We start from the raw sequence: 20,488 nt of genomic DNA, 5'->3' as shown, positions 1-20,488 counted from the left end.
CAGTACAGGTCATATTGCGACCTTGACAGCTTTTTTGTGAAGGAAGACACTTACGTGCATAAATTCAGACAGGTACAAACACCCGTGTATAACCACCGATATCCGCAAGCTAGTAGGATTGCTTCTTCGCATGAAAGAATCCAACGTCCCTGTGGTGAGAGGCAAGTTAATTACAGTCAACGAACTCAACCAGTCGGTCATGGAAGTCTCTATATTGACTTATTACATTCTTTACAGAAGCAAAGCCGGACATGCATGTCACCGTATTAATTGACAACTAACTTTCATCGAAAAAGAAAACAACTGGAGACATGTGACAAGTTTTTTTATCATAAGGGCACATAAAGTTTAACGTTACAAATAATTTTAGTAAAGTTTACAAACCTGTGAATATGAAAAATGTAAGGACATAGAAAAATAGTGTTTACAACTAAAAGATAAAATGATAACTGTTTGTAGGTGACACTTTAGTTTTACGCATTCAAAAAGGACAAAGTATAAGTTTTACAGATAAACAAAAAATAATGTGCTTTAAACATAAAAAAAACATACGGTAATTTATATGACTTTTGATTGGAATATAGGTCAGCAATACTTATATAAATTATATGAGAACAGAATTTATATGAAAATAACGCAAAAGACAACTGATAAGCCATCATAACTTATAAGGATTATACGGCAATTTAAATAATAAATATAAAGGACATAAGTATTTGTTTGAAATAGGGGGCAGAAGAAATAATAGCACACATTAGAAAAAAGAGAAAGAAAATTCAATAGCTAGACATGGCACCTTGTATTAAATATGACAGGCAACAAAACTTGTTAGAAAAATAGAATAATTTGATGAAGTGAATATGATTCAATCACACGATTAAAATACGTTAAGGTATTACATTATAATATCACATTATGAAAGACAACACACACAAACTTTGAAAGACAATAAAAAATCTCAACTTTAGGCATACTAAAATTCAGTACACATGTTTATGCTCATCTCTTGTCAATTTTAAACATGGTTATCTTTTATCCCATGTTCCTGATTGCTTTTGTTTTTGTTTGGCTTGTTCTGTTTGTTTCATTCTCTCCTCCATTCCATCAATTTTACCGAGTTTACCACTGTGATAATCTGATATAGCCTGAAAATAACAACAAATTATTACATTATAAAACCTGAAATCAGACATGAATATGTACATGTAATGAATATATGTTAAAGTACAAGTCACAACTTAGCATATTGACTAAAAGATTTACACATGGTATTTGGGTCTATCCAGCTCGCTGTAAACATTATTATTCGCGCTTAGAATTGCCAACATACTAAAATTGGCATCATGGAATGAAAATCTGGAACAAAGTGATCCCTCGGAAGCATTAATCATAACAAAATTACATGAAAATTGCAGAGTCGGTCTGATTTAGTCTGTACATGAGGTATAATGAATACGTGCAACATCCCTCGCGCCCCTAGCACCGGCTTGAGCGGTACTCAATTCTCAACACTTAATAGTGCTGGCATCGATAATCCCGAAGGACCAGAAAAATATAATAACACTAAAGTCGCACGAGTAAGTACGTATTAACACAGGGATAGGGGAGAAAGCATTGTAGCTGAAGAAAACCATAAGACTTGGATGATCCTGATTCCGAAACGCTTGTCGTAAAATACTAGACAAATGTCGGCCGCCCTCCCCGTTTCCGCTTTAGTTGTGATAAGCAAAACGATAATTAAAAATAAGCAACAATATTATCGTTCTGGGTTAAAATTTTAGATATGCAATTTGATAATGAAGACCAGTCAGGAAAGGTGACATGCAACGAGGCTCCTCTCTACAAAATTCACAAGAGGGCAATCTTGTATTGACCAAGTGTAGTTAACCTATATAACTTCCTGCTAGTCCAGCTTCTATTGTTTCGAACTGTCAATTATCAGGTTTGGGGACATCATAATCATAGAAAGTATATATTAAAACAAGTAAAATGGTTTCCTGCGATGAACATTTTAATGATATTAAGATATTTCATTTAACTATTTTCAACATTATTTGGGGGAGGGGGGATAAATAAACGTTTGTATCAGGAATATAGTTGACAATAATCGATCAATATAAAAGAAGGTCTTTGGAAACTAGTGACCGTTGAAGACCGGAGAAGGTCGAACATAAAAGAATTATTTCTTTTTAAGAAAATGATTAAATAGGCCTACCATTTTATGAATGATTCCGAGCAAAAAACAAATAAAGTAAACACACAAGTTTACGCAGAAAATATCTCTATCTCTATACACTACGAATATTTTAATTTTGTAGATTTTGGTATAAATAATTTATTGTTTGTAAAATTTGAGATAGATATTAATGAAACATTGATAATTTTCAAACACATCATTCAAGTTTTTCCACCTTAAACGGTAAAATAATTATAGAAAATTAGAAATATCACGTAATAGTTTTTAGTTCTCAATTAGGTATAATTCGGACTATTCTCTACACTGTCAGGTAAATCCGTAACGTACCGGCAAACGGTATTTAGCTGGGTTTTCGAAAAGGTCAATTAACCAATCATATACGGTTTACAGATCACATGCTCCTCCATGTACCGAAAACAGGTCACGTGCTCCTCAATGCCTCAAAAGTTAAACGCGTACCAATACCCTGCGGTCTCCAGACCGCAGGGAATAAAGTATTAAGCCTGATAAGACTGTATGGAAGTTCAAGCAGCTAACCTGGCTCTATACTGCTGGCAAAGGCTAAACATTTCCGGTAGATTTAAGTATACTGACCTGTTCTATTTGTTCTCTTGTGTTCATCACAAAAGGTCCATGCCATACTACAGGCTCTTTCAATGGTTGTCCCGCTATCAGACTCAAACGACAACCTTCCAATTGTTCACAAGATAATTGTAAAAAATAAAATAAATTAGTACCGTATATTTAACAAAACATGAACACATAAAACAGAAACAAGACGTGGTGTTGGGTAGTAAGAAATATCTTGAGCATGTACAGTTTAAACTGAACTTTGACTTTCTATCAACTCAGTCTGGTGAACACTGCTTCCACACAGAATTGTAAACATAGAAAACTACATATAAAAGGAATAGATAATTCCGTCGATAAATTTGTCAACCACAACCGAGGTGGTTCTTCGCTGAGAGTTATGGGTATCAGTCAAAGCGGTAAAATTACAAAATTGCGTTAACCTGAGTGCCGCGTTTTTATATCAAACTATAGTAAAGATACACGTACCATCTTTGTCTGCTGTTATATCAAGATTTGAACCCGCACCAAGAAACCCAAGTTGATAAAGTCCAATTTCACGTCCTCCTATTTTTCCTGCAAAAAAACCCACAAAATAACCACATTGTACCTCGTATTGTATGTATTATTTTAATATATGAAAGATAGAAACATCTTATTGCAATTCTGGCTCTTTTTGCCTATTCTGACACGTTATGAATTTTTTCTCGTTGTAACAGTTTCAGTCTTTTACTGACTTAAAACAACAAATATTACCTTGTTTTATTTTATGTCTTACAATCCACACATACTCATGGGATTTCTTTTATAAGAAACACGACGACCATAAAAGGGTTATATTGCTTACTGCGAATAGTTTAACAATGCGGCTTGGTAAAATCAACTTATTGATACTCTTGATAACACATTCACAAATTATATATTTTTTTAAAGTCATGAATTTGGAAGTATGATATTTCAATATTGTTAAAATGTTTACCAGATCCTCTCCAGACATAGACGAACCCATCAAAACTGTCGGGTACAGTCTGACTGAAACTTGCAAATGGTTCTAAACTGATGTCCAGATACATAATTGGCGTCCTCGTGTCGATGTAAGCTTTTGTACCTGAACATTTTAATATATATATAGCACGTAATTTATTCTATATTTAATATAAATATTTTATTTCATGCTTTCCAGTGTTAAAAGCTACATGCCTCCAGATGTGAGTCGAAATATTTCAATAAAATCAAACTTGAGAAAAATGTACTATGATGTAAGGAAAAGTAAAAAGTTTCAAGATTTAATAATTAAGTTATATTTTACATATTATGTGCGAATAATGACTGATTTTTCAGTATTTACAACTATATTTTCACTGCGTTGTGCAGTAGACTATTTATGCATTTACAAGACATTTACAATCCTGGCGGCGGTTCTCTCTTGCAGACACGATCGTTAAGTGTTTATAATTTGGTAATCATAACGTTGACATATCTAACATACCCATTGATTCTCCAGCTATCACTTTGACTCGAACTTTTTTGTCACGTGACTCAACCACAGGGATTTTATCAGGCGGAGTATCCTGGTATCTGGGTGGAATCATTTTATCCTGAAAAATATAACATCATCAATAATACAATTGCACAAAATATTATCAATGTATAAACACTAGATTTTTTATACATTTAGTATAAAATCATCAAGTTATATTTTACTCATGGTTTAGCTATGCTCTGCCAATGTGAAATACAATATTTCTGCATTTTTGTATTAGTTTAAATGGACTCCACTGAGGCGTTTTGACATGACAGGACTGGAAATAATATTTTTTAGATTAATGTTCAATTTGATGTAGGTCTAGAACAAGAATTTCAGATCATGCAACGTTTTTCACAAATAACACAAAAATACGAATTTCAACTTTTTTTCCGAGTTTATTCCTTCATTGAATTCTGCACGTCTTTCTGTTTAAAGTATTCATGCTGATATTTGGAAGAAATTCAAATTTTATATTTTTAGGATATGTACCTCGATAAGGTTCCTTTAATCACTCAAAATATAAATATACCATGACATTCTAGCAAGAAATTTATCGAAACAATATGATGCATTTTAATACTACATTTTGACAATTGAAACCTAACCTCAGCGGGAAGATTCACCCACAACTGAAAACCTTCCATGCGCCCGCCATATTTCTGCATCTTCTCTGTCGGCATCTCAGAGTGTACTACGCCACTTCCGGCGGTCATCCACTGAACCCAGCCGGGACCCAGAACCCCCGTGTTACCCTGTGAGTCCTTGTGTTGTGACTCACCATCAATGATGTAAGTTACAGTTTCAAATCCTCGATGTGGATGATCTGGTGCCCCTATAGCTTCTCCTGGACCATGATCTACGGGCCCTAAAATAGCAATAATGAAAACATAAGCTTTTAAATATACTGTAATAATGTTAAAAGAAATCGACACAATCTCTTTTTATTTATCATAGTTTTCTTTATTTAAATGAGAGCACTAAAGGAAGCTTAGTACGACCTATCATTACTCATAATTTTATTATTGTTGGCTAGAAATAATGTATAGTACCTAATGCTGAAATAAATTGTATCTGCAATGGTGATTTTAAGGTAATCTCATTTGCTTTATATAATTTTATCGTATGTCCGTAATTCATAGATAATATAACTGTTGGAATTCTGACCGATTATCTAAGATTATTCTCGTAATCGTGTGTTTGGATCTAAATTACTCTCATTAATTGAAAGATGCAATGATTGATAAATAACATAAAACTATATTTTAAAAAATCAAATTTCGAAAAATGTTTGAAAATTGTCTAACCGAAGTGATCGAGCATCAAAAATGGGTCACATGATGAAGCCGTTCCACCAAGCACACGTCTAACCATGAACCCTCCACCTTCTCGGGTCATCTTTGGTGTAACGACCTTGGTGATTGAACGTGGCATTTCCTACCTGAGGCTGATTCTACCTGCATAAAAAATTAACAATTGAACAAAGTAACACCTTGTATTTCATCTAAAACAAAAGATAGTGAACAGATATTAAGCGACGCAAATGATATGATTGTATTACAATACAAAATCAAATAGAATAATATTTAATCATAAATTTACAGTATGTTACATGTTTTAATACTGAAGGAAGTAGCTCTGCTCAAGCGTGCAGTAGCAAAATGTAAACAAAACAATATTTTGACTTCCATACAAAATACTAATACATTATAATTTAAATTATACGACACTTTTTCACAATTTCAATTTATTTTACAATATCATTGAAATTGATTGAAATATGAGCAAATCAGGTATGCAAACATATAAAAGAAATTGGTCGCTGTGATGCTTAAAACATAATTATCAAATATTTTGTCAAGTAGTAATTTATGTTTTACATCTATAAGGTGTACAAAATACACCTCCATTCAAGGCTCTTTGATATCATTTAAACTATTCGAATAAATTGAGTAAAATGTAAAATTACCAACTAACTTTAGCCTACTGACTCGCTTACAAGCACAATTTATGAAAATGTATAGAAACAAACCGTTCGAATCTCAGCATATATCCGAAAACAACAATCCGAAAATACTGATGTCCAATAATTCGTCAAATAATAAAATATAAGAAGATGCCAAGCGTTTCAATTAAATGTTTCAGAAAATGTATAGATAAATAACAGACAACGTCTGTGTCTGAAATGTTTAATCATGTCAATACTTTGAATAGAACATGTTAAAATGTTCTATTTGTTTACATACATATCTATATGAAACAGAAACTAGGACGGTCATAATCTAGGACACAGGCAGAATACATTAGTGAAAATGTACATCACTTATTTCCAGTAAATAACAGAACTTTCTTATATATACCTCTATAACGATATTTATATTATATTTCAACATCTTAAACATAGAATATCACTAGTAATTTAAAATGATTGATAGAGCAAGAAATCTATATTTTGTATTCTGTATTTTGTCAATTTCAAGACAATTTACGGTCCCTAAATTTGTGTAGTTGGTATTGCAATATTTTATTAGGTCTTGTAAAACAATTTTCATATAATTTAAATATATGAAGATATGGAAATCCGACTTAATTATTTTACTTAATCTGAATCTTTATAATTTGGAAAAACTATGGGGAAAAGCAAGTAACATCGCATATTCTTTAATTTTATTTTCAAAATAAATTAATTATCAAAACCTACAAAACTCATCGTAGGATACGCACGGCCGAACCATTAACATTTTTTATGTTATGTTACATGTTAACCAACCGTGGGTATCCGACGATGACAAAACTATGCAATGAAAAAGTAATGAAAAGTGTTGTTTCATAATGCCTACAATCTGAAATGTGTTTTACCTGTCAACATACTTTTGATATAATAGTTGATACCTAGATGTTTCGACTTTAATGACAGGCATGTATTTCTTTAAGAAAGGATCATCCTTTTTGAATAAAGGTTTAACGTTTGCTAAGTTTGAAGCTTTTTGAAACTTAGATGTTTGAAAGCTCTTAGTAAGGTAATTGGTTTTGTCAGAGCACACGCAACTCTTTGGTTACCTTTAGTGGTAGGCTGTCTACACCTATACTAAGTAGTCTTTTTGCAACTTTTTTAACAATTTTAATTTTTGATCAGTGCTCATTGGAGCAAATTGGAAGGCATCTATTGTAGGATGAATTTGAGATACATGTATTTGTGATATGCACGGACGAGTTTCATCAATTTAATTAATATCAATATCACAAAACAATATTCACGTGATAATTTACAGGTATTAGAATATTACCAACCAAGGAATTATTTGCCTTTAGATTAAGCTATAGTTGGCAAGAAGTGACTACATTTTGGACTTTCATAGAAGTATTTTTCAGCGGACTCTTGTTTTAGTTATTTCACCAAATTTCTTTGTTAGTTGCTGTTTTATAGGTTGATTTCTCAATTCACATTCATGATTTTTTTTTTATTTCAATTTACATTCTTTTATTGGGGCATGTTCATCCACAACTTCTTTGAAAAGAGTTTCAAATTCTCTTTATGAATCATCAACATCATCAAAAATATCTGCAATATGGAATAGAGTCTTGCTAATTTTCGTGTTGGAATCAGAGTCATTAAAATTTATATATGACCTAAATTTAACATATTTTGGTTTCGTTTGACAAATATGTCATTCCTCCGTATCAGTAGAATGGAACATCTGCGATTTGAGTCTTTAATGGCTATACATTAATTTTCAAGTCATTTCATGTTCAAGAACTAATTTTAAATACCAAAATACATTGAATGTTTTAACAATTTTTAACTATGCTGCTTGCATTATACATGTATGGAAAGGAATAAAAGAATTCAGTTTTTGGAAGCCCGAACGACTTTGCGAGTTTAATGCCCTGTTCATTACGCTTTTATGGCAATTATAAGTGAATATTATATTTATAAATAAATCTTACAACCAATCTAGTTTCATGCAACATTTCAAATTGACCTTAATAGCTTTCAAATAGACTGTTCCATAATATAAAAAGATAATCGGAAGAAACTTCTCACAGCTTGAGAACCGTACGGATAGCTCTATAGGTAATGCGTTGGACTGTCAATCGGGCGACAATAGATCGATCTACGGACGGGGCTGGTCAATTTGTGATTGATCATGAAATACTTTCGACGGTCATTCGAACAGTACCTGTGCTCTGGCATATACAAAAGTTATCAGTTCCTGCAAATAGTTCTGCTGGTAAAGTGCTTGACAGCCTTCCTAGGAACGATGCGGTGGCTGAACTGTGCTCTAGCATATTGAATATGTTCCGGAAGGTGAACTACCAACATCAACAACATATCATGGCTAGAAAGGCAGGTCCTTTGCTTGACACCAATGGCCCTTCTCAGAACTACCTCCTTACTGCACCTTTAGATGCTTATTGACCTTAAAATTAACATTTTTGGCTTATGCTCCGTAGTAAAATAATTCGTGGTAAATTATCATCACAACTTTATAGTTCAAAATTACTTCATAATTAAAAGGCATGACTGGTGACATGTAAGTAATTGACAGTGAAAGTAGGACTTTGTGCCTTAACAGATGGGTGGACCCTCATTAATCAATAACTACATCCATACACTCTGTTTATCAAAACATATACAGTATATATGTGGCAACACGTGACATATGACATTCAACCCATTTAGAAGTTTTCAGGATGATTATATAACCCAACTGATTAGAACCAGTGCTGTGAGACATTGTAAAAATAACTACATGTATTTTAAATACACAAAAAACACAATCAAAATAAAATAATTTCTTTTATTTGTAATAAATTGCACAAGTACAATGTATTACATTTTGACAAAATAATGGCAAAACATATTGCATTACACAGTTGATGCAAATATTTTATTTTGCATATTTTTTAAACACTACAGCATAAATGGTACAATTATAGAACCAGGACAAAAGTTAACAATACTTGGTGAAAAAATATACAATTAAGTTATAACAATTTGAGTTGAACTATTTAATAAATCTATATTGTGTTTTGTGAGCATTTATACAATAGTTCTATAAGGCAATTTGTGTTGAACTCACTTTTGTCTTCTAAAAATTACTATACAACTTTATTGTATACTATACTATACATGTATAATAAATCTATACACATTTGTGTAAGAACTATACAATAAATGTATATAGTAATTTGTGTAAGAATTATACAACTTATTTATAATTATAGTAAATTGTGTAAGAATTATACAATTAATCTAAATAGTAATTTGTGTAAGAATTATACAACCAATCTATATAGTAATTTGTGTAAGATTATACAACTTATCTATATAGTAATTTGTGTAAGAATTGTACAATAAATCTATATAGTAATTTGTGTAAGAATAATACAATAAATATATATAGTAATTTGTGTGAGAATTATACAATAAATGTATATAGTAATTTGTGTAAGAATTATACAACTAATCTAAATAGTAATTTGTGTAAGCATTATACAACTTATCTATATAGTAATTTGTGTAAGAATTGTACAATAAATCTATATAGTAATTTGTGTAAGATTATACAATAAATCTAAATAGTAATTTGTGTAAGAATTAAACAACTAATCTATATAGTAATTTGTGTAAGAATTTTACAATAAATTTATATAGTAATTTGTGTAAGAACTTTATAATAAATATATATAGTAATTTGTGTAAGAACTTTACAATTAATTCATATAGTAATTTGTGTAAGAAATTTACAATAAATCGATATAGTAATTTGTGTAAGAAATTTACAATAAATTGATATAGTATTTTGTGTAAGAAATTTACAGTAAAATGATGTAGTAATTTGTGTAAGAAATTTACAATAATTTTATATAGTAATTTGTGTAAGAAATTTTTGCTTTGCATATATTTTGCCATAAACAAACTTAGTGTAAAGACATGCTAAATGTTACACTATAAGCACATCAATGAAAAAGTGGTTCTTTTGAACAGTTCTTATTATGGATATGTGATAAATAAAATATTACATGTGTGAAGGTCCAATAATGAAATTCTTTAACTCATAGAATAAAATAATAATATGCTTACAAAAGGCTCACATAATAATTATGAATATATTCAACTTGTTAAAAATGAAGGTAAATCTAAATGCCTCACCCCCCCCCCCCCCCCCCCCCCCCCCCCCCCAAAAAAAAAAAATCAGAATTGAACCTACTCTCTTTCAATAGCCTCTATATATGTAATTTATGAAGCACTATACAAGTAATCAATAAGGCAATGTGTAGAACTGCACAATAAAATCACAGGTATATAGTAATTTGTTTAAAAACTTTACAATAAATCTATACAGAAATTGTTTAAGAATTTAACAATTAATCAATAAGGCAATTAGTGCAGAACTATATAATAAATCTATGATGGCAGTTTGTGCAGAACCATAAATGTTTAATAAATCTATACTGGCAACTCTTTACATTGGGATATATTTATATTGATTGATTTTCCTAACATAGTAACAAACCAACCCTAGAACTTGTGTACAATTATCATTTCAAATCAGCAACATTAAAACAACAACAACAATAAATTCAGTATAATGAATAATCATTAATTCTAGCTTATAATAAAACACATCTATCATCTCAGCTAATATTTCAACAAAGATGGTTTAGATATATAAAATATTTTGTAGCTTTTTAACCTTTAGCAGACAGACGCATCATCCACTGATTTTACCAATGAGACTAAGATCACATCTGTTCTGTCTGATTAGGGTCGGCATTGTTTGCTATTCAGTCTGTACTTATTTTTTTTTTAATTTCCCCAACAAATGATGAATGGTTTTGGGTCTATTGGGCAAGTCCATAAAAGAAAAATCAATTTAGAGTGATATAAGGGTCAAGATTTACACTATTAATTATTAAATGTTCTAAAGCAATTTAGAGGAGTTACACTGTTTACACAGTGTGTGAAAAACGTCATATTAAGGTATTTTGATATGACTTTATATGAGCCGCGCCATGAAAAAACCAAAATAGTGAGTTTGGCACCAGCATGCACCCAGACCAGCCTGGGCATCTGCGCAGTCTGATTAGGATCCATGCTGTTCACTATCAGTTTCTTAACTTGTAAAAGGGTTCAAAGCAAACAGCATGGATCCTGATCAGACTTCGCTGATGCGCAGGCTGGTCTGGATCCATGCTGATCGCAAACGCACTATGTTGGTTTTGTCATGAGGCGGCTCAATTATGTTCCAGTTTGGTTCACACAACAAGTTCCTTACAAGTACAGCATCACTACTGTTATTGTAAATACTTATACTAGCTACATAAATGATGACTATGACAAAAATGCTAACTACAGATTTAAAGTTATTAACAGACAGTTTTATTCTTCTAATTGCAAAATAAACATATAAACAAATACAGTTTATACTTAATTATATTACATTATGTTGCTTATTTCCATGTAATAATAACTATCATGTGTTTTCTAATGATATAAAATACTAAGCTGTTTCATAAAAAATAAGTTTGTTATTGTAAATATAAAATTACTATATTTTGCATTTTATTAGCCACCATATTTTTTGCCAACCACCCGAAAGTTACCTGTATATCTTATCAGCAATTTGTTACTATTAATAGATTTCATAACAATAACATGCAACTTGCCTATATTGCATAATTATGTATTGTACAGCATGGTTATTCTCCAAATTTTCATCTTAACATTTCATTAGCAGTACAGATTGTAAAAGCACATATAAAACTTCAAAAACAAGCGTTTATAAATTAATATCAATGCATTTAGACATGTTATAAAAAATAATCTCCAATTTGTTGTCATATAACATTAAATTTATTAAGCTTGCCCATGAAAATGTTTGCCAGAAGTTTGCTTATGACTATTTCTTGCACTTTATTAATAGAATTTTATACTACACGGCAACTCATGTGAGATCCTACATATGTTCAATTTAGTTTATGACATAAGAAAACACAAACTTAAAACTCTTAAATTTAATCTAGGAAAGAATATAACATTAGTACCAGATTTAATACAATAAACTATATGACAACTTCTTCAGTAACATGATTTTCTGAAAATAAACTTAAATAAAACAAGAACTATTTCATAAAATGCTACTACATTGTCAACAACTATCAACAATATACAATTTGCAAAATAATTAAATAAAATAATAGAGCCATGGGTTATAAAGAAATTAACTAAGTTTAAGTGCATGAATTTGATTGGTCAGAAACTGACACAGAATGTACACTGACCAATGAAAATCCTCCGATGCAAGACAGAGCTGAGAAAAATGCTTTATAACTTAAATGCTTGGAATATTTAGCTTATGAAATATCAATTAAATGAATATGACCCAATGTATAGTGTTGAATATGACCCAATGTATAGTGTTATAAAATACTAAATTACAAATATGTATCTAGTAAGGTATGAGGACTATTGTTGTCTATATCAGCCCAGTAAGGCATCTGAAGAGGAAGGTCAGAGGTCAGTTTGTCCAGTACAGGCTTCAACTGTTCAAACACAAACTCGGATCCTAAAGTTGAGAAATGTAGACCATCATTCAACATGTCTTCCCAATGCTGAAATAAAATAAGTTACAATGTACTGGTATTATTTTTATAAATATATGAGCCGCGTCATGACAAAACCAACATAATGGGTTTGCGACCAGCATGGATCCAGACCAGCCTGCCCATCCCCGCAGTCCATTATGTTGGTTTTGTCGTGATGCCGCTCATATATGTCTTTTGTACTTCAGTATATCCTTAAAAGTAAAACTCCCATCAACCATATGTGTTCTCATGGAATATCACTCTATAATGTCTTATATCAGCCTCCATTATTCTGTATAATAAACAAGAACCACATATGATGTTAACTCTCATCTGTTAAAATAACCACTTTTGAACAATTCCTAATCTATGTAATAATCTAGACTTGAAAGTCGTATAAAAATAGCCTATACCATAATGATGATTTTAGTTTCATACAATATAGGTAATTCTTTTTAATTTTGAATAGCTTCCCTTTCTTTGTTGTTGAAACTATAAATATTTAACTAACTTTGAAGGGAGATAATTCTGCATGGCTTTTTCCATGAAGTTAATATTAACAAATGATTTGCTTACATTTTCATGGCAGGAAACAATACGAGATGAAAACATGTCGGAGTAGGGCCAGAAGGTGATAATCAGTCCACATAAAGAATAATAGCCCCTGATGACTTCAGCCTGAGGGCATTATTCATTTCAGGGCCGATTATCACTTTCCAGCCAGTCAATGAGGTGCATTAATGTCTTTAATACACATTATAGATCTATAATAGAAGCATTTCTTAAAAATAATTTTGATATTTCTTTCCTTGAAACTCCTGTCTCTGTAGATTTCTACTGTACAGTAACTTCTACAGAGTTGTTTCCCTTATTTGTATACAAAGTCCACTAAATTCAAGAAGCACGATTTAATTACTCTGAATGAAATTGCAATATTTTTTTTCTTTCATTTTCAATAAAACTGTGTTTCTACAAATTACGCTTAAGTTCTCATAATAAAATCAAACAATTTGTGCTTAACACCTACTTCACTTTTACCGCTAGATGTTTTAAATTAACAAAATGGGGACATCATTGTTTCATTTTTGTGCACTTTACCATGTTCGGGCGGGGCCCGATTTATCTTTTTAAGTTTTCACCCCCGGGGGCCGAAAATTTGAAAAAATCTGTCAATGGGGCCCTTTCCATAACCCATTTTTAAATTTAAAAGGGCCCAACCCTTTGGGTTTGTAAACAATTAAAGTAACAAGGTTTTTAAAAACTAAACCTTTATACTGTTATAAAAAAGAAAATGTAAAAAGTGCAATTTTTTATTGCTTTTGAATTTTGAAATTTTAAAAAGGAATGACCAAATCTACTTTTTAACTACCCCCCCCCTTTTCCCCCAATATTTTTTGGAACCCTTTGCCCAAAAACCAAAATACCAAAAATTTTACGGGTTTTTAAAGAAAGCCCCGGAAAAGGTTTTTAAGTTAATTTGAAACCCCATTAAATTTTTTTTAAAAAATTTGGGGGGACACAAATAAACATGATTTTTCCCTTTTGTACACAATTAAAAAATTTTGTTTGGGGTTTCCCCAAGCTGGATCCCCGGGGTAATAAAAAACCCCTTTTTACAGTTTACGGGTTTTTGAAAAAACCCCCGCCAACAGACAAAATTTCACCAGGAACTTAAAATTTCCTTTAAATTTAACCCAAATTTATTTAAGGGATAATAAAAAAATTTTATACCCCCATTATTTTTATATTTAATTTAGGAAATTATAGGGGTAAATTTGGGTTTTATTTAATAAAATTAAAAATTGTTTTTTGAAAAATTTTTCAATTTCCCTTTGGACAAATTCTATTTCCCAAAAGGGTTTGCCCCGGTTAAACTTTAACGGGAAAAAATTTTTCTTTGTACGCGGGATTAGTTTTGGAAAAACCCACTTTGCCACATTTCCGTTAAACCCATCTTTTGGGAGGGCCAAAAAATTAAAAGAACATTGTACACCCTTTTGTTTCGACTATTTGTGAAATTGTCCACAAATTGTTTTCCCAACTTTCTTTGAAAAACCTTTTTTAAAACATGTTTTCCAGCAAAAACCTTTTGTTGGGGTTATCCCTTTCCCCCAAAACACTTTTTCCCCTAAAATTTTAAATAAATTTTTAAATTAACCCTTTCGCCCTTTGTTGGATTTTAAAAAAACTTTTCCCCATCCCCTGCCTTCACCCACTGTCCCAGTTTGACCCATAACATTAAATTTTGAAAAATTTCAATTTTTTACAGTTAAAGGCATGCCCTCCCCTTTCCCTTAATTGAAAAATAGGGTTACCCCCTTTTAAATAACTGTGCAAAGAAAGGGGCCTTATGGCCCAATAAAAAACAGTTTAAACTTTTCCCAACAGCTTAAAAAGGCCCCCTGAGGGGAATGGATTTTAAACCCCCAGTCGCACCCCTAAAAATCTTTTCAAGCATTTTACCCTTTCCCCTTTTTAAACCAATAAAAATTTTCCCATAAATTTGGGGGCTAATGTCGGAAATATGACTTCTGGAATTTGTTTAAAAAACTAAAAATTTTGGTTTGTTTTAAAAACCCAAAAAGGGTTTTCTGGTTTTAAAAAAAAATAGTTTTGGCCAAAAAGCTAAAAACACTAAAATTAAAATTAATATCCCTTTTTTGAGATATAGTTTTTTAAAAATAAAAAACCCCCTTGTTTTTTCTTTTGGGTTAGCTAAAAAAAAAGATTTCCCAAAACCTTTTTTTTTGGCAATTTTCCCCCCCAAATTTCTGTTCATCAAAATTTTTGGTGGTTAAAACACTTCTTTTGTCGTGCTAACCAAATACCCCTCCCAAAACAAGCAATTACCGTATAAAGGGGATATTTTCCCCCGGGTGGAAAAGTTAAACCCAATTTTTATTTCCCAAAACCATTTTGCATGTGAAAATATTAGCAAATCCCCGGGATCTTGGAAAAACGTAAAATAAAAAAACAGGTTTTGGGAAAATTTTTTTTGGCAAAAGGGGGAAATTTAAGTACTGTAGCCCAATTAAACTTAAATTTGGCCAATTTTCCAACCCCCCTTCCCCTTTAACCCCCCTATACAGTACTTTTTTAAATAGGGTAGAAGTTGTTTTATTTTCCTTTCCCTCCCACTGTAAATGATTCAAACTCACAATATCCAGTAAAAATAAACATGAAAACAATAATCTAAACTATAGTCCTGAAATACTGAATCTCTGAAGCAATTGTTATGATTAATCAAGGTGGAAGATAAAGTTAATCATCATCAGAAATTCCATCGAAAGACATGTTTATCATCAAACATTCCCCTCCACTGACAAATAAGTCATCGGATATCCCCTTTCAGACAAGTATATCATCAGACGTCCCCTTTACAAACATTTAATTCATCAGACATCTCTCTACTAGCAAGTACATTATCAGACTTCCACTATACAGACATGCTAATCATCAGACATTTCCTCCACTGACATATTAATAATTAATTTTATTTAATTATGAATGGACAGAATTTTCTAATGCCCGTTAAGGTAAGTCATTATTATTTTACAATTACAGAATGGCTTTTATAAAATTCATAATCCTGGTCCTAAAGATGATCTCTGTTTCCAACAATCCAAGAGCCAGTATCCCAGATAAGCCCATATCATACAAGAAAATTCAATATTGCAACAAACTAAGACAAAAATGGAGACCAATAAGTATTTTAATAATGTGCATCAATCATGGAAACTCTTTGAGTGTAATCTTGCTAGATATTTGTTCTTGATAAATCCTTTTATCCTCTCTAATTAGCCTTCATGGAAATATACTCACCTGTAAATACTGAACCATATCTTTCATGTTCTGTTTAAATTCTTCTAGAGGCACATGTTGTTTTGAGCATAAGGTACTATCCACAGAGTCATTGGCACCTAGGAATATAGTGACCAACTTTATATCTGCAGTATCTTTACTTGTGACCAACCCTGGAAGAATGATCTTACACCATCTAGTATTGTAACCTGAGAAGCCACGATTTATCACATCACATTTCCTTCAAGTAAAATTGTAAATCAAATCATACAACATGACAAGAATACTTTTCCAGAAGAGATTTACTATTTGATCTCATTATTTATCATTTTAACAAAATTTACAATACACAAAATCAGGAAATTCAGACAGTTAAGTACATGCAATTGTTAAATATAACACTATAATTATTATTGTCTATTTATTTCATAGGATCAGTATGAAATAATTATTCATGTTGATGTTAGTTTATGCAAATTAATCTTAACTTTGTTGGGAGCTACGATTAGCTTTAATATTGAAACACTCTCAAATTTCCATTCCTTGGAGCCAACCAGTACTATCAATGAATGTAAAGTTTCTTGCTCACGGAAAGAACAGCCTTACCCCTTAATGGGGTTTTTTAACCCACACTGCAGCTATCATTAGATTACTTGTCTCATCAGTAACCACGTCGGGCTATATATGTGCCGCCCACTCAAGTTGATATTAAAAGCAAAAACTTGATAGAAGACGTTGTTTCTTAACAAAATAGTAACATTAAAACTTCCCTTACATGGTATATAATAATTTGTTCTGAGAACAGGGGGCATTTGCCTAAAAATAGTATGCAACTAATAAAGGATGTTCATTACTTCTTTTGTTAAAAAATTATTACAATTGTAAACACCCACTGTCAGATTTTTTTATTTTCAAAGAAGTATATTTTACCTTTGTAAATAGTCAGCGACCAAGGCTGACCAGCAACCATCTTTACTATAACCATACTGAAAAAAGAATGGAAAGACTAATAGCAATGCATTATTGATTACAATTAAAGTACATGATAAATGTTTTATGATATTATTTACTTTAAACAGCTGTAATAGAAATCTTAGTTTGAAGCACTGTTTTATATTGTATCAACTAATAATTTCAACAACTTTATATTTGTTTGCAATTGAATTAGCATGATTTTTTTAAAGAGTTTACTGAATTATTTACTAAATGTATGCTTTATCTTATTTTTGATCTTTAATTTTACACCAAATGATAATTCAGTTAAATTTTACATGTGACTTACCTGGAGATCAATATTCAAAATACAATTACCTCCGTAATTAATTACCAAGTAACCAGGGTGGGAAAACTGTGTTGCCTGACCTGGACAAAACTCAAGGAATACTGTTCTACAGCTTTATGAACTGAGCTACATGAACCTAGTGGCATACAGACTTTGTTCTAAATTATTGAAAAAACTTCTTTATCATGACATACATGTACATCCACTGAACGGCCCCATAATTTGTTCCATTATTGTGTATATGAAACTCTTTAATTCTGACAGACAAAATTAAATTTTCTTGCAAATGAGACTGGCATTTCTGTTAGTTTTACCTTTACCGGGAATACACCCATAAACACTTTCCCAACTAGCAAACGACAGGCTATTCTTATCAGTAGTATTTCGAGTAGAGATAACCAGTTGCGTATCTCACTGTATAAATTGTATGTAAAATGGTCTGACATATCGTAGGTTTAATAGTTAAGTTAAATACTTTGGTGACAAAAGATGTGTTGAAGTATATACTGTGACAAAGCTAAGATCTAAAGCTTTCCATTGATGTAATAATTTTTAAAATCAGGCATTTAATCACAACAAACTAGCGGTTTAAAAACGGCTAAATTTGTATTGTTTTAGCGTAAGAGATATCGATTTTACTTGAAGATAAGGGAAACAACTCGTAGTTTCTCACTCGATATACCTCGGTTATTTACGTAGTCCATATCAAAAATGTTTATGGGTGTATTTCATCTGGCATGGTGGGCCCCAGATGAGTCGAGTGCTGTACAATATGGCATGCTTTTATAGGTTGACTTAATTTTACCATTATGAATGTAATTTCATGAAATTATGCTGTTGTAAGAAAATAGTTAGTAACTAATAGTGTAATGTCAGAAATTTCCATGGAAAATTGTTTTATTAAGGTAAAGAGTTTAAAATATAATGAAATATGGAAGAAGATGCAAGAAAAAATATCTGACATATGTCAGTTGTTCTGATCAGAATATTGATCCGTTCCTTCGGAACCTGCCCATGGGCAGTAACTCGGCTAGCCTTGTTACTGACAAGCCTTTGGGGGGTCCCCAAGGGAAAAATATTTTTGGGTTTCAAAACCCCCAAAAATTTTTTTGGGTTTTAATTTTGTCTGGGATTTCGCAAAGGGGTTTACAAAATACAATCACAGTCAATGTACAATTTAAATGAAACAGGTGTGATATTTTTCAACTTTCCTCTTACCTGTGTTAATGAATCTCCAAATAAAACAACTTTCGGCCATGACTTTTCCATTCTTTTTAAATCTGTAGCTGTACTGATCAATCTGACTACTGAAATATACCAAAATTTGGAACTTGCAATGATTTAATTTGAAAAAGTTTTTTAAAAAGATTCCAGAAGCGTGATTTTTCGAGGGTTAAATTTATGAATACAGTTTTTTTGCTGGAACCCAAAAACCCCTAAAAACAAACCCAAAATTTTTACATTTACACCTAAATTAATTTGCCCCTTTACATTTCCGCGAACAATTTAATTTAATTAACAAAAAAAAATTTATCTGCAAAATATTTTGGGAATTTTTGGGTTTTGTAGTTTGGGAAGGGTAAAACGGAAATAAAACAATTAGCCAAAAACAGAAATTTTTTCTTAAAAAAAAATTAAAATGCGGTTTGTAGAAACATGGCGTTTTGCATTTCCGGGTTTTTCGATCGAGCCTGAGAAAAAAACCATTTTAAAAAAAAAATTTACAGTTTTTTAGGGGCCAAAAAACAACTTCCCGTGGCAGACATTTAGCTTCTGCAGTAGTGTTCTCAACGATGATGACTTTTTACAAAAGATTTATACCCAAAATTTAAAAGCGAGGGTTTTAAAAAAGGGGCAGAATGTAGAACGAAATCATTTCTTTAAATTTTTGACGGGGTTTTTGGAAACTCAAACGGGCCCTTTTTAAAACTTAATAAAATTTATATTTTTCACTCCCAGCAATTTTACTAATCCAAAAATTTTCAAAAAACCTAATATAAGCCATTTTGAAAAAAAATCATAGACTATGTCATTCTCTAAAAAAAATAGGATGCCTCGGCAGCCTGGATGGTCCCCAATGGTACCATTCTTATTATTTCTAGCAAATTGTGCAAATAAAAAGAACTTGTATTTACTATTTTATTGAATTGTATTTAACTGTCGCAAATTGACTATAGAAATACACATCATGCATAGAGATAAACTCATTGAATCTTTGGTCAGTCAGCCATGTTTTGAATGGGAGCTTTAAAACGGGAGAGCACACAGGGACCATCAACCGGACACTTTTTGAACATTTTTCCATACAGATTTCATAATTTGAAACCTAGAGACCTAAAAATTCGAAACAGTACAGCTAGGTTCTTCTCCTAACTAATAAACTAGTTTGTTTATTTCTGATTGTATTGACACTTATTTTTGAGGCTTGTCAAGGAGAGTTACAAAATTACCTAAATTGTCTACACTACAGAACCATGTATCCCGACAGATATGTACATGACATGATTTAATTCAGATAAAA

The 20,488-nt window shown here is 31.5% G+C and overlaps 2 protein-coding genes across 2 annotated transcripts; both read right to left on the bottom strand.

The window, feature by feature from the left end:
- Nucleotides 1-629: 629 nt before the first annotated feature.
- Nucleotides 630-6,476, bottom strand: LOC132758799 (pirin-like protein CC_0481). The gene is made up of 8 exons (XM_060750497.1): nucleotides 6,325-6,476; nucleotides 5,600-5,749; nucleotides 4,901-5,160; nucleotides 4,257-4,365; nucleotides 3,747-3,875; nucleotides 3,257-3,343; nucleotides 2,792-2,886; nucleotides 630-1,145 (listed from the first exon to the last, which is right to left on the bottom strand). The coding sequence occupies exons 2-8, from the start codon at nucleotides 5,724-5,726 to the stop codon at nucleotides 1,026-1,028; spliced, it is 927 nt and encodes a 308-aa protein (XP_060606480.1). The 5' UTR covers nucleotides 5,727-5,749; nucleotides 6,325-6,476; the 3' UTR covers nucleotides 630-1,025.
- Nucleotides 6,477-12,702: 6,226 nt separating this feature from the next.
- Nucleotides 12,703-19,296, bottom strand: LOC132758822 (isoamyl acetate-hydrolyzing esterase 1 homolog). Its single transcript, XM_060750527.1, has 4 exons — nucleotides 19,186-19,296; nucleotides 17,616-17,671; nucleotides 16,707-16,926; nucleotides 12,703-12,920 (listed from the first exon to the last, which is right to left on the bottom strand). The coding sequence occupies exons 1-4, from the start codon at nucleotides 19,234-19,236 to the stop codon at nucleotides 12,735-12,737; spliced, it is 513 nt and encodes a 170-aa protein (XP_060606510.1). The 5' UTR covers nucleotides 19,237-19,296; the 3' UTR covers nucleotides 12,703-12,734.
- Between the last annotated feature and the right edge of the window lie 1,192 nt (nucleotides 19,297-20,488).

Source organism: Ruditapes philippinarum, unplaced genomic scaffold (assembly GCF_026571515.1).
Source record: "Ruditapes philippinarum isolate M1 unplaced genomic scaffold, ASM2657151v2 ctg300_1_1_1_1, whole genome shotgun sequence".
Lineage (NCBI taxonomy): Eukaryota > Metazoa > Mollusca > Bivalvia > Venerida > Veneridae > Ruditapes > Ruditapes philippinarum.
The sequence above is the reverse complement of the archived record's forward strand: the minus strand, read 5'-3'. Positions and strand labels throughout refer to the sequence as shown.

Excerpts from the sequence above, each read along its gene's own strand:
- LOC132758822 (XM_060750527.1), bottom strand. The coding sequence starts at position 19,236 with ATGGAAAAGTCATGGCCGAAAGTTGTTTTATTTGGAGATTCATTAACA. Across the intron at positions 17,672-19,185 it reads TTGGAGATTCATTAACACAG|TATGGTTATAGTAAAGATGG; the intron begins GTAAGAGGAAAG and ends TTCTTTTTTCAG. Across the intron at positions 16,927-17,615 it reads GTCGCTGACTATTTACAAAG|GAAATGTGATGTGATAAATC; the intron begins GTAAAATATACT and ends TTTTACTTGAAG.
- LOC132758799 (XM_060750497.1), bottom strand. The coding sequence starts at position 5,726 with ATGCCACGTTCAATCACCAAGGTCGTTACACCAAAGATGACCCGAGAA. Across the intron at positions 5,161-5,599 it reads TTTGATGCTCGATCACTTCG|GGCCCGTAGATCATGGTCCA; the intron begins GTTAGACAATTT and ends TTGCTATTTTAG. Across the intron at positions 2,887-3,256 it reads TATAACAGCAGACAAAGATG|GTTGTCGTTTGAGTCTGATA; the intron begins GTACGTGTATCT and ends AACAATTGGAAG.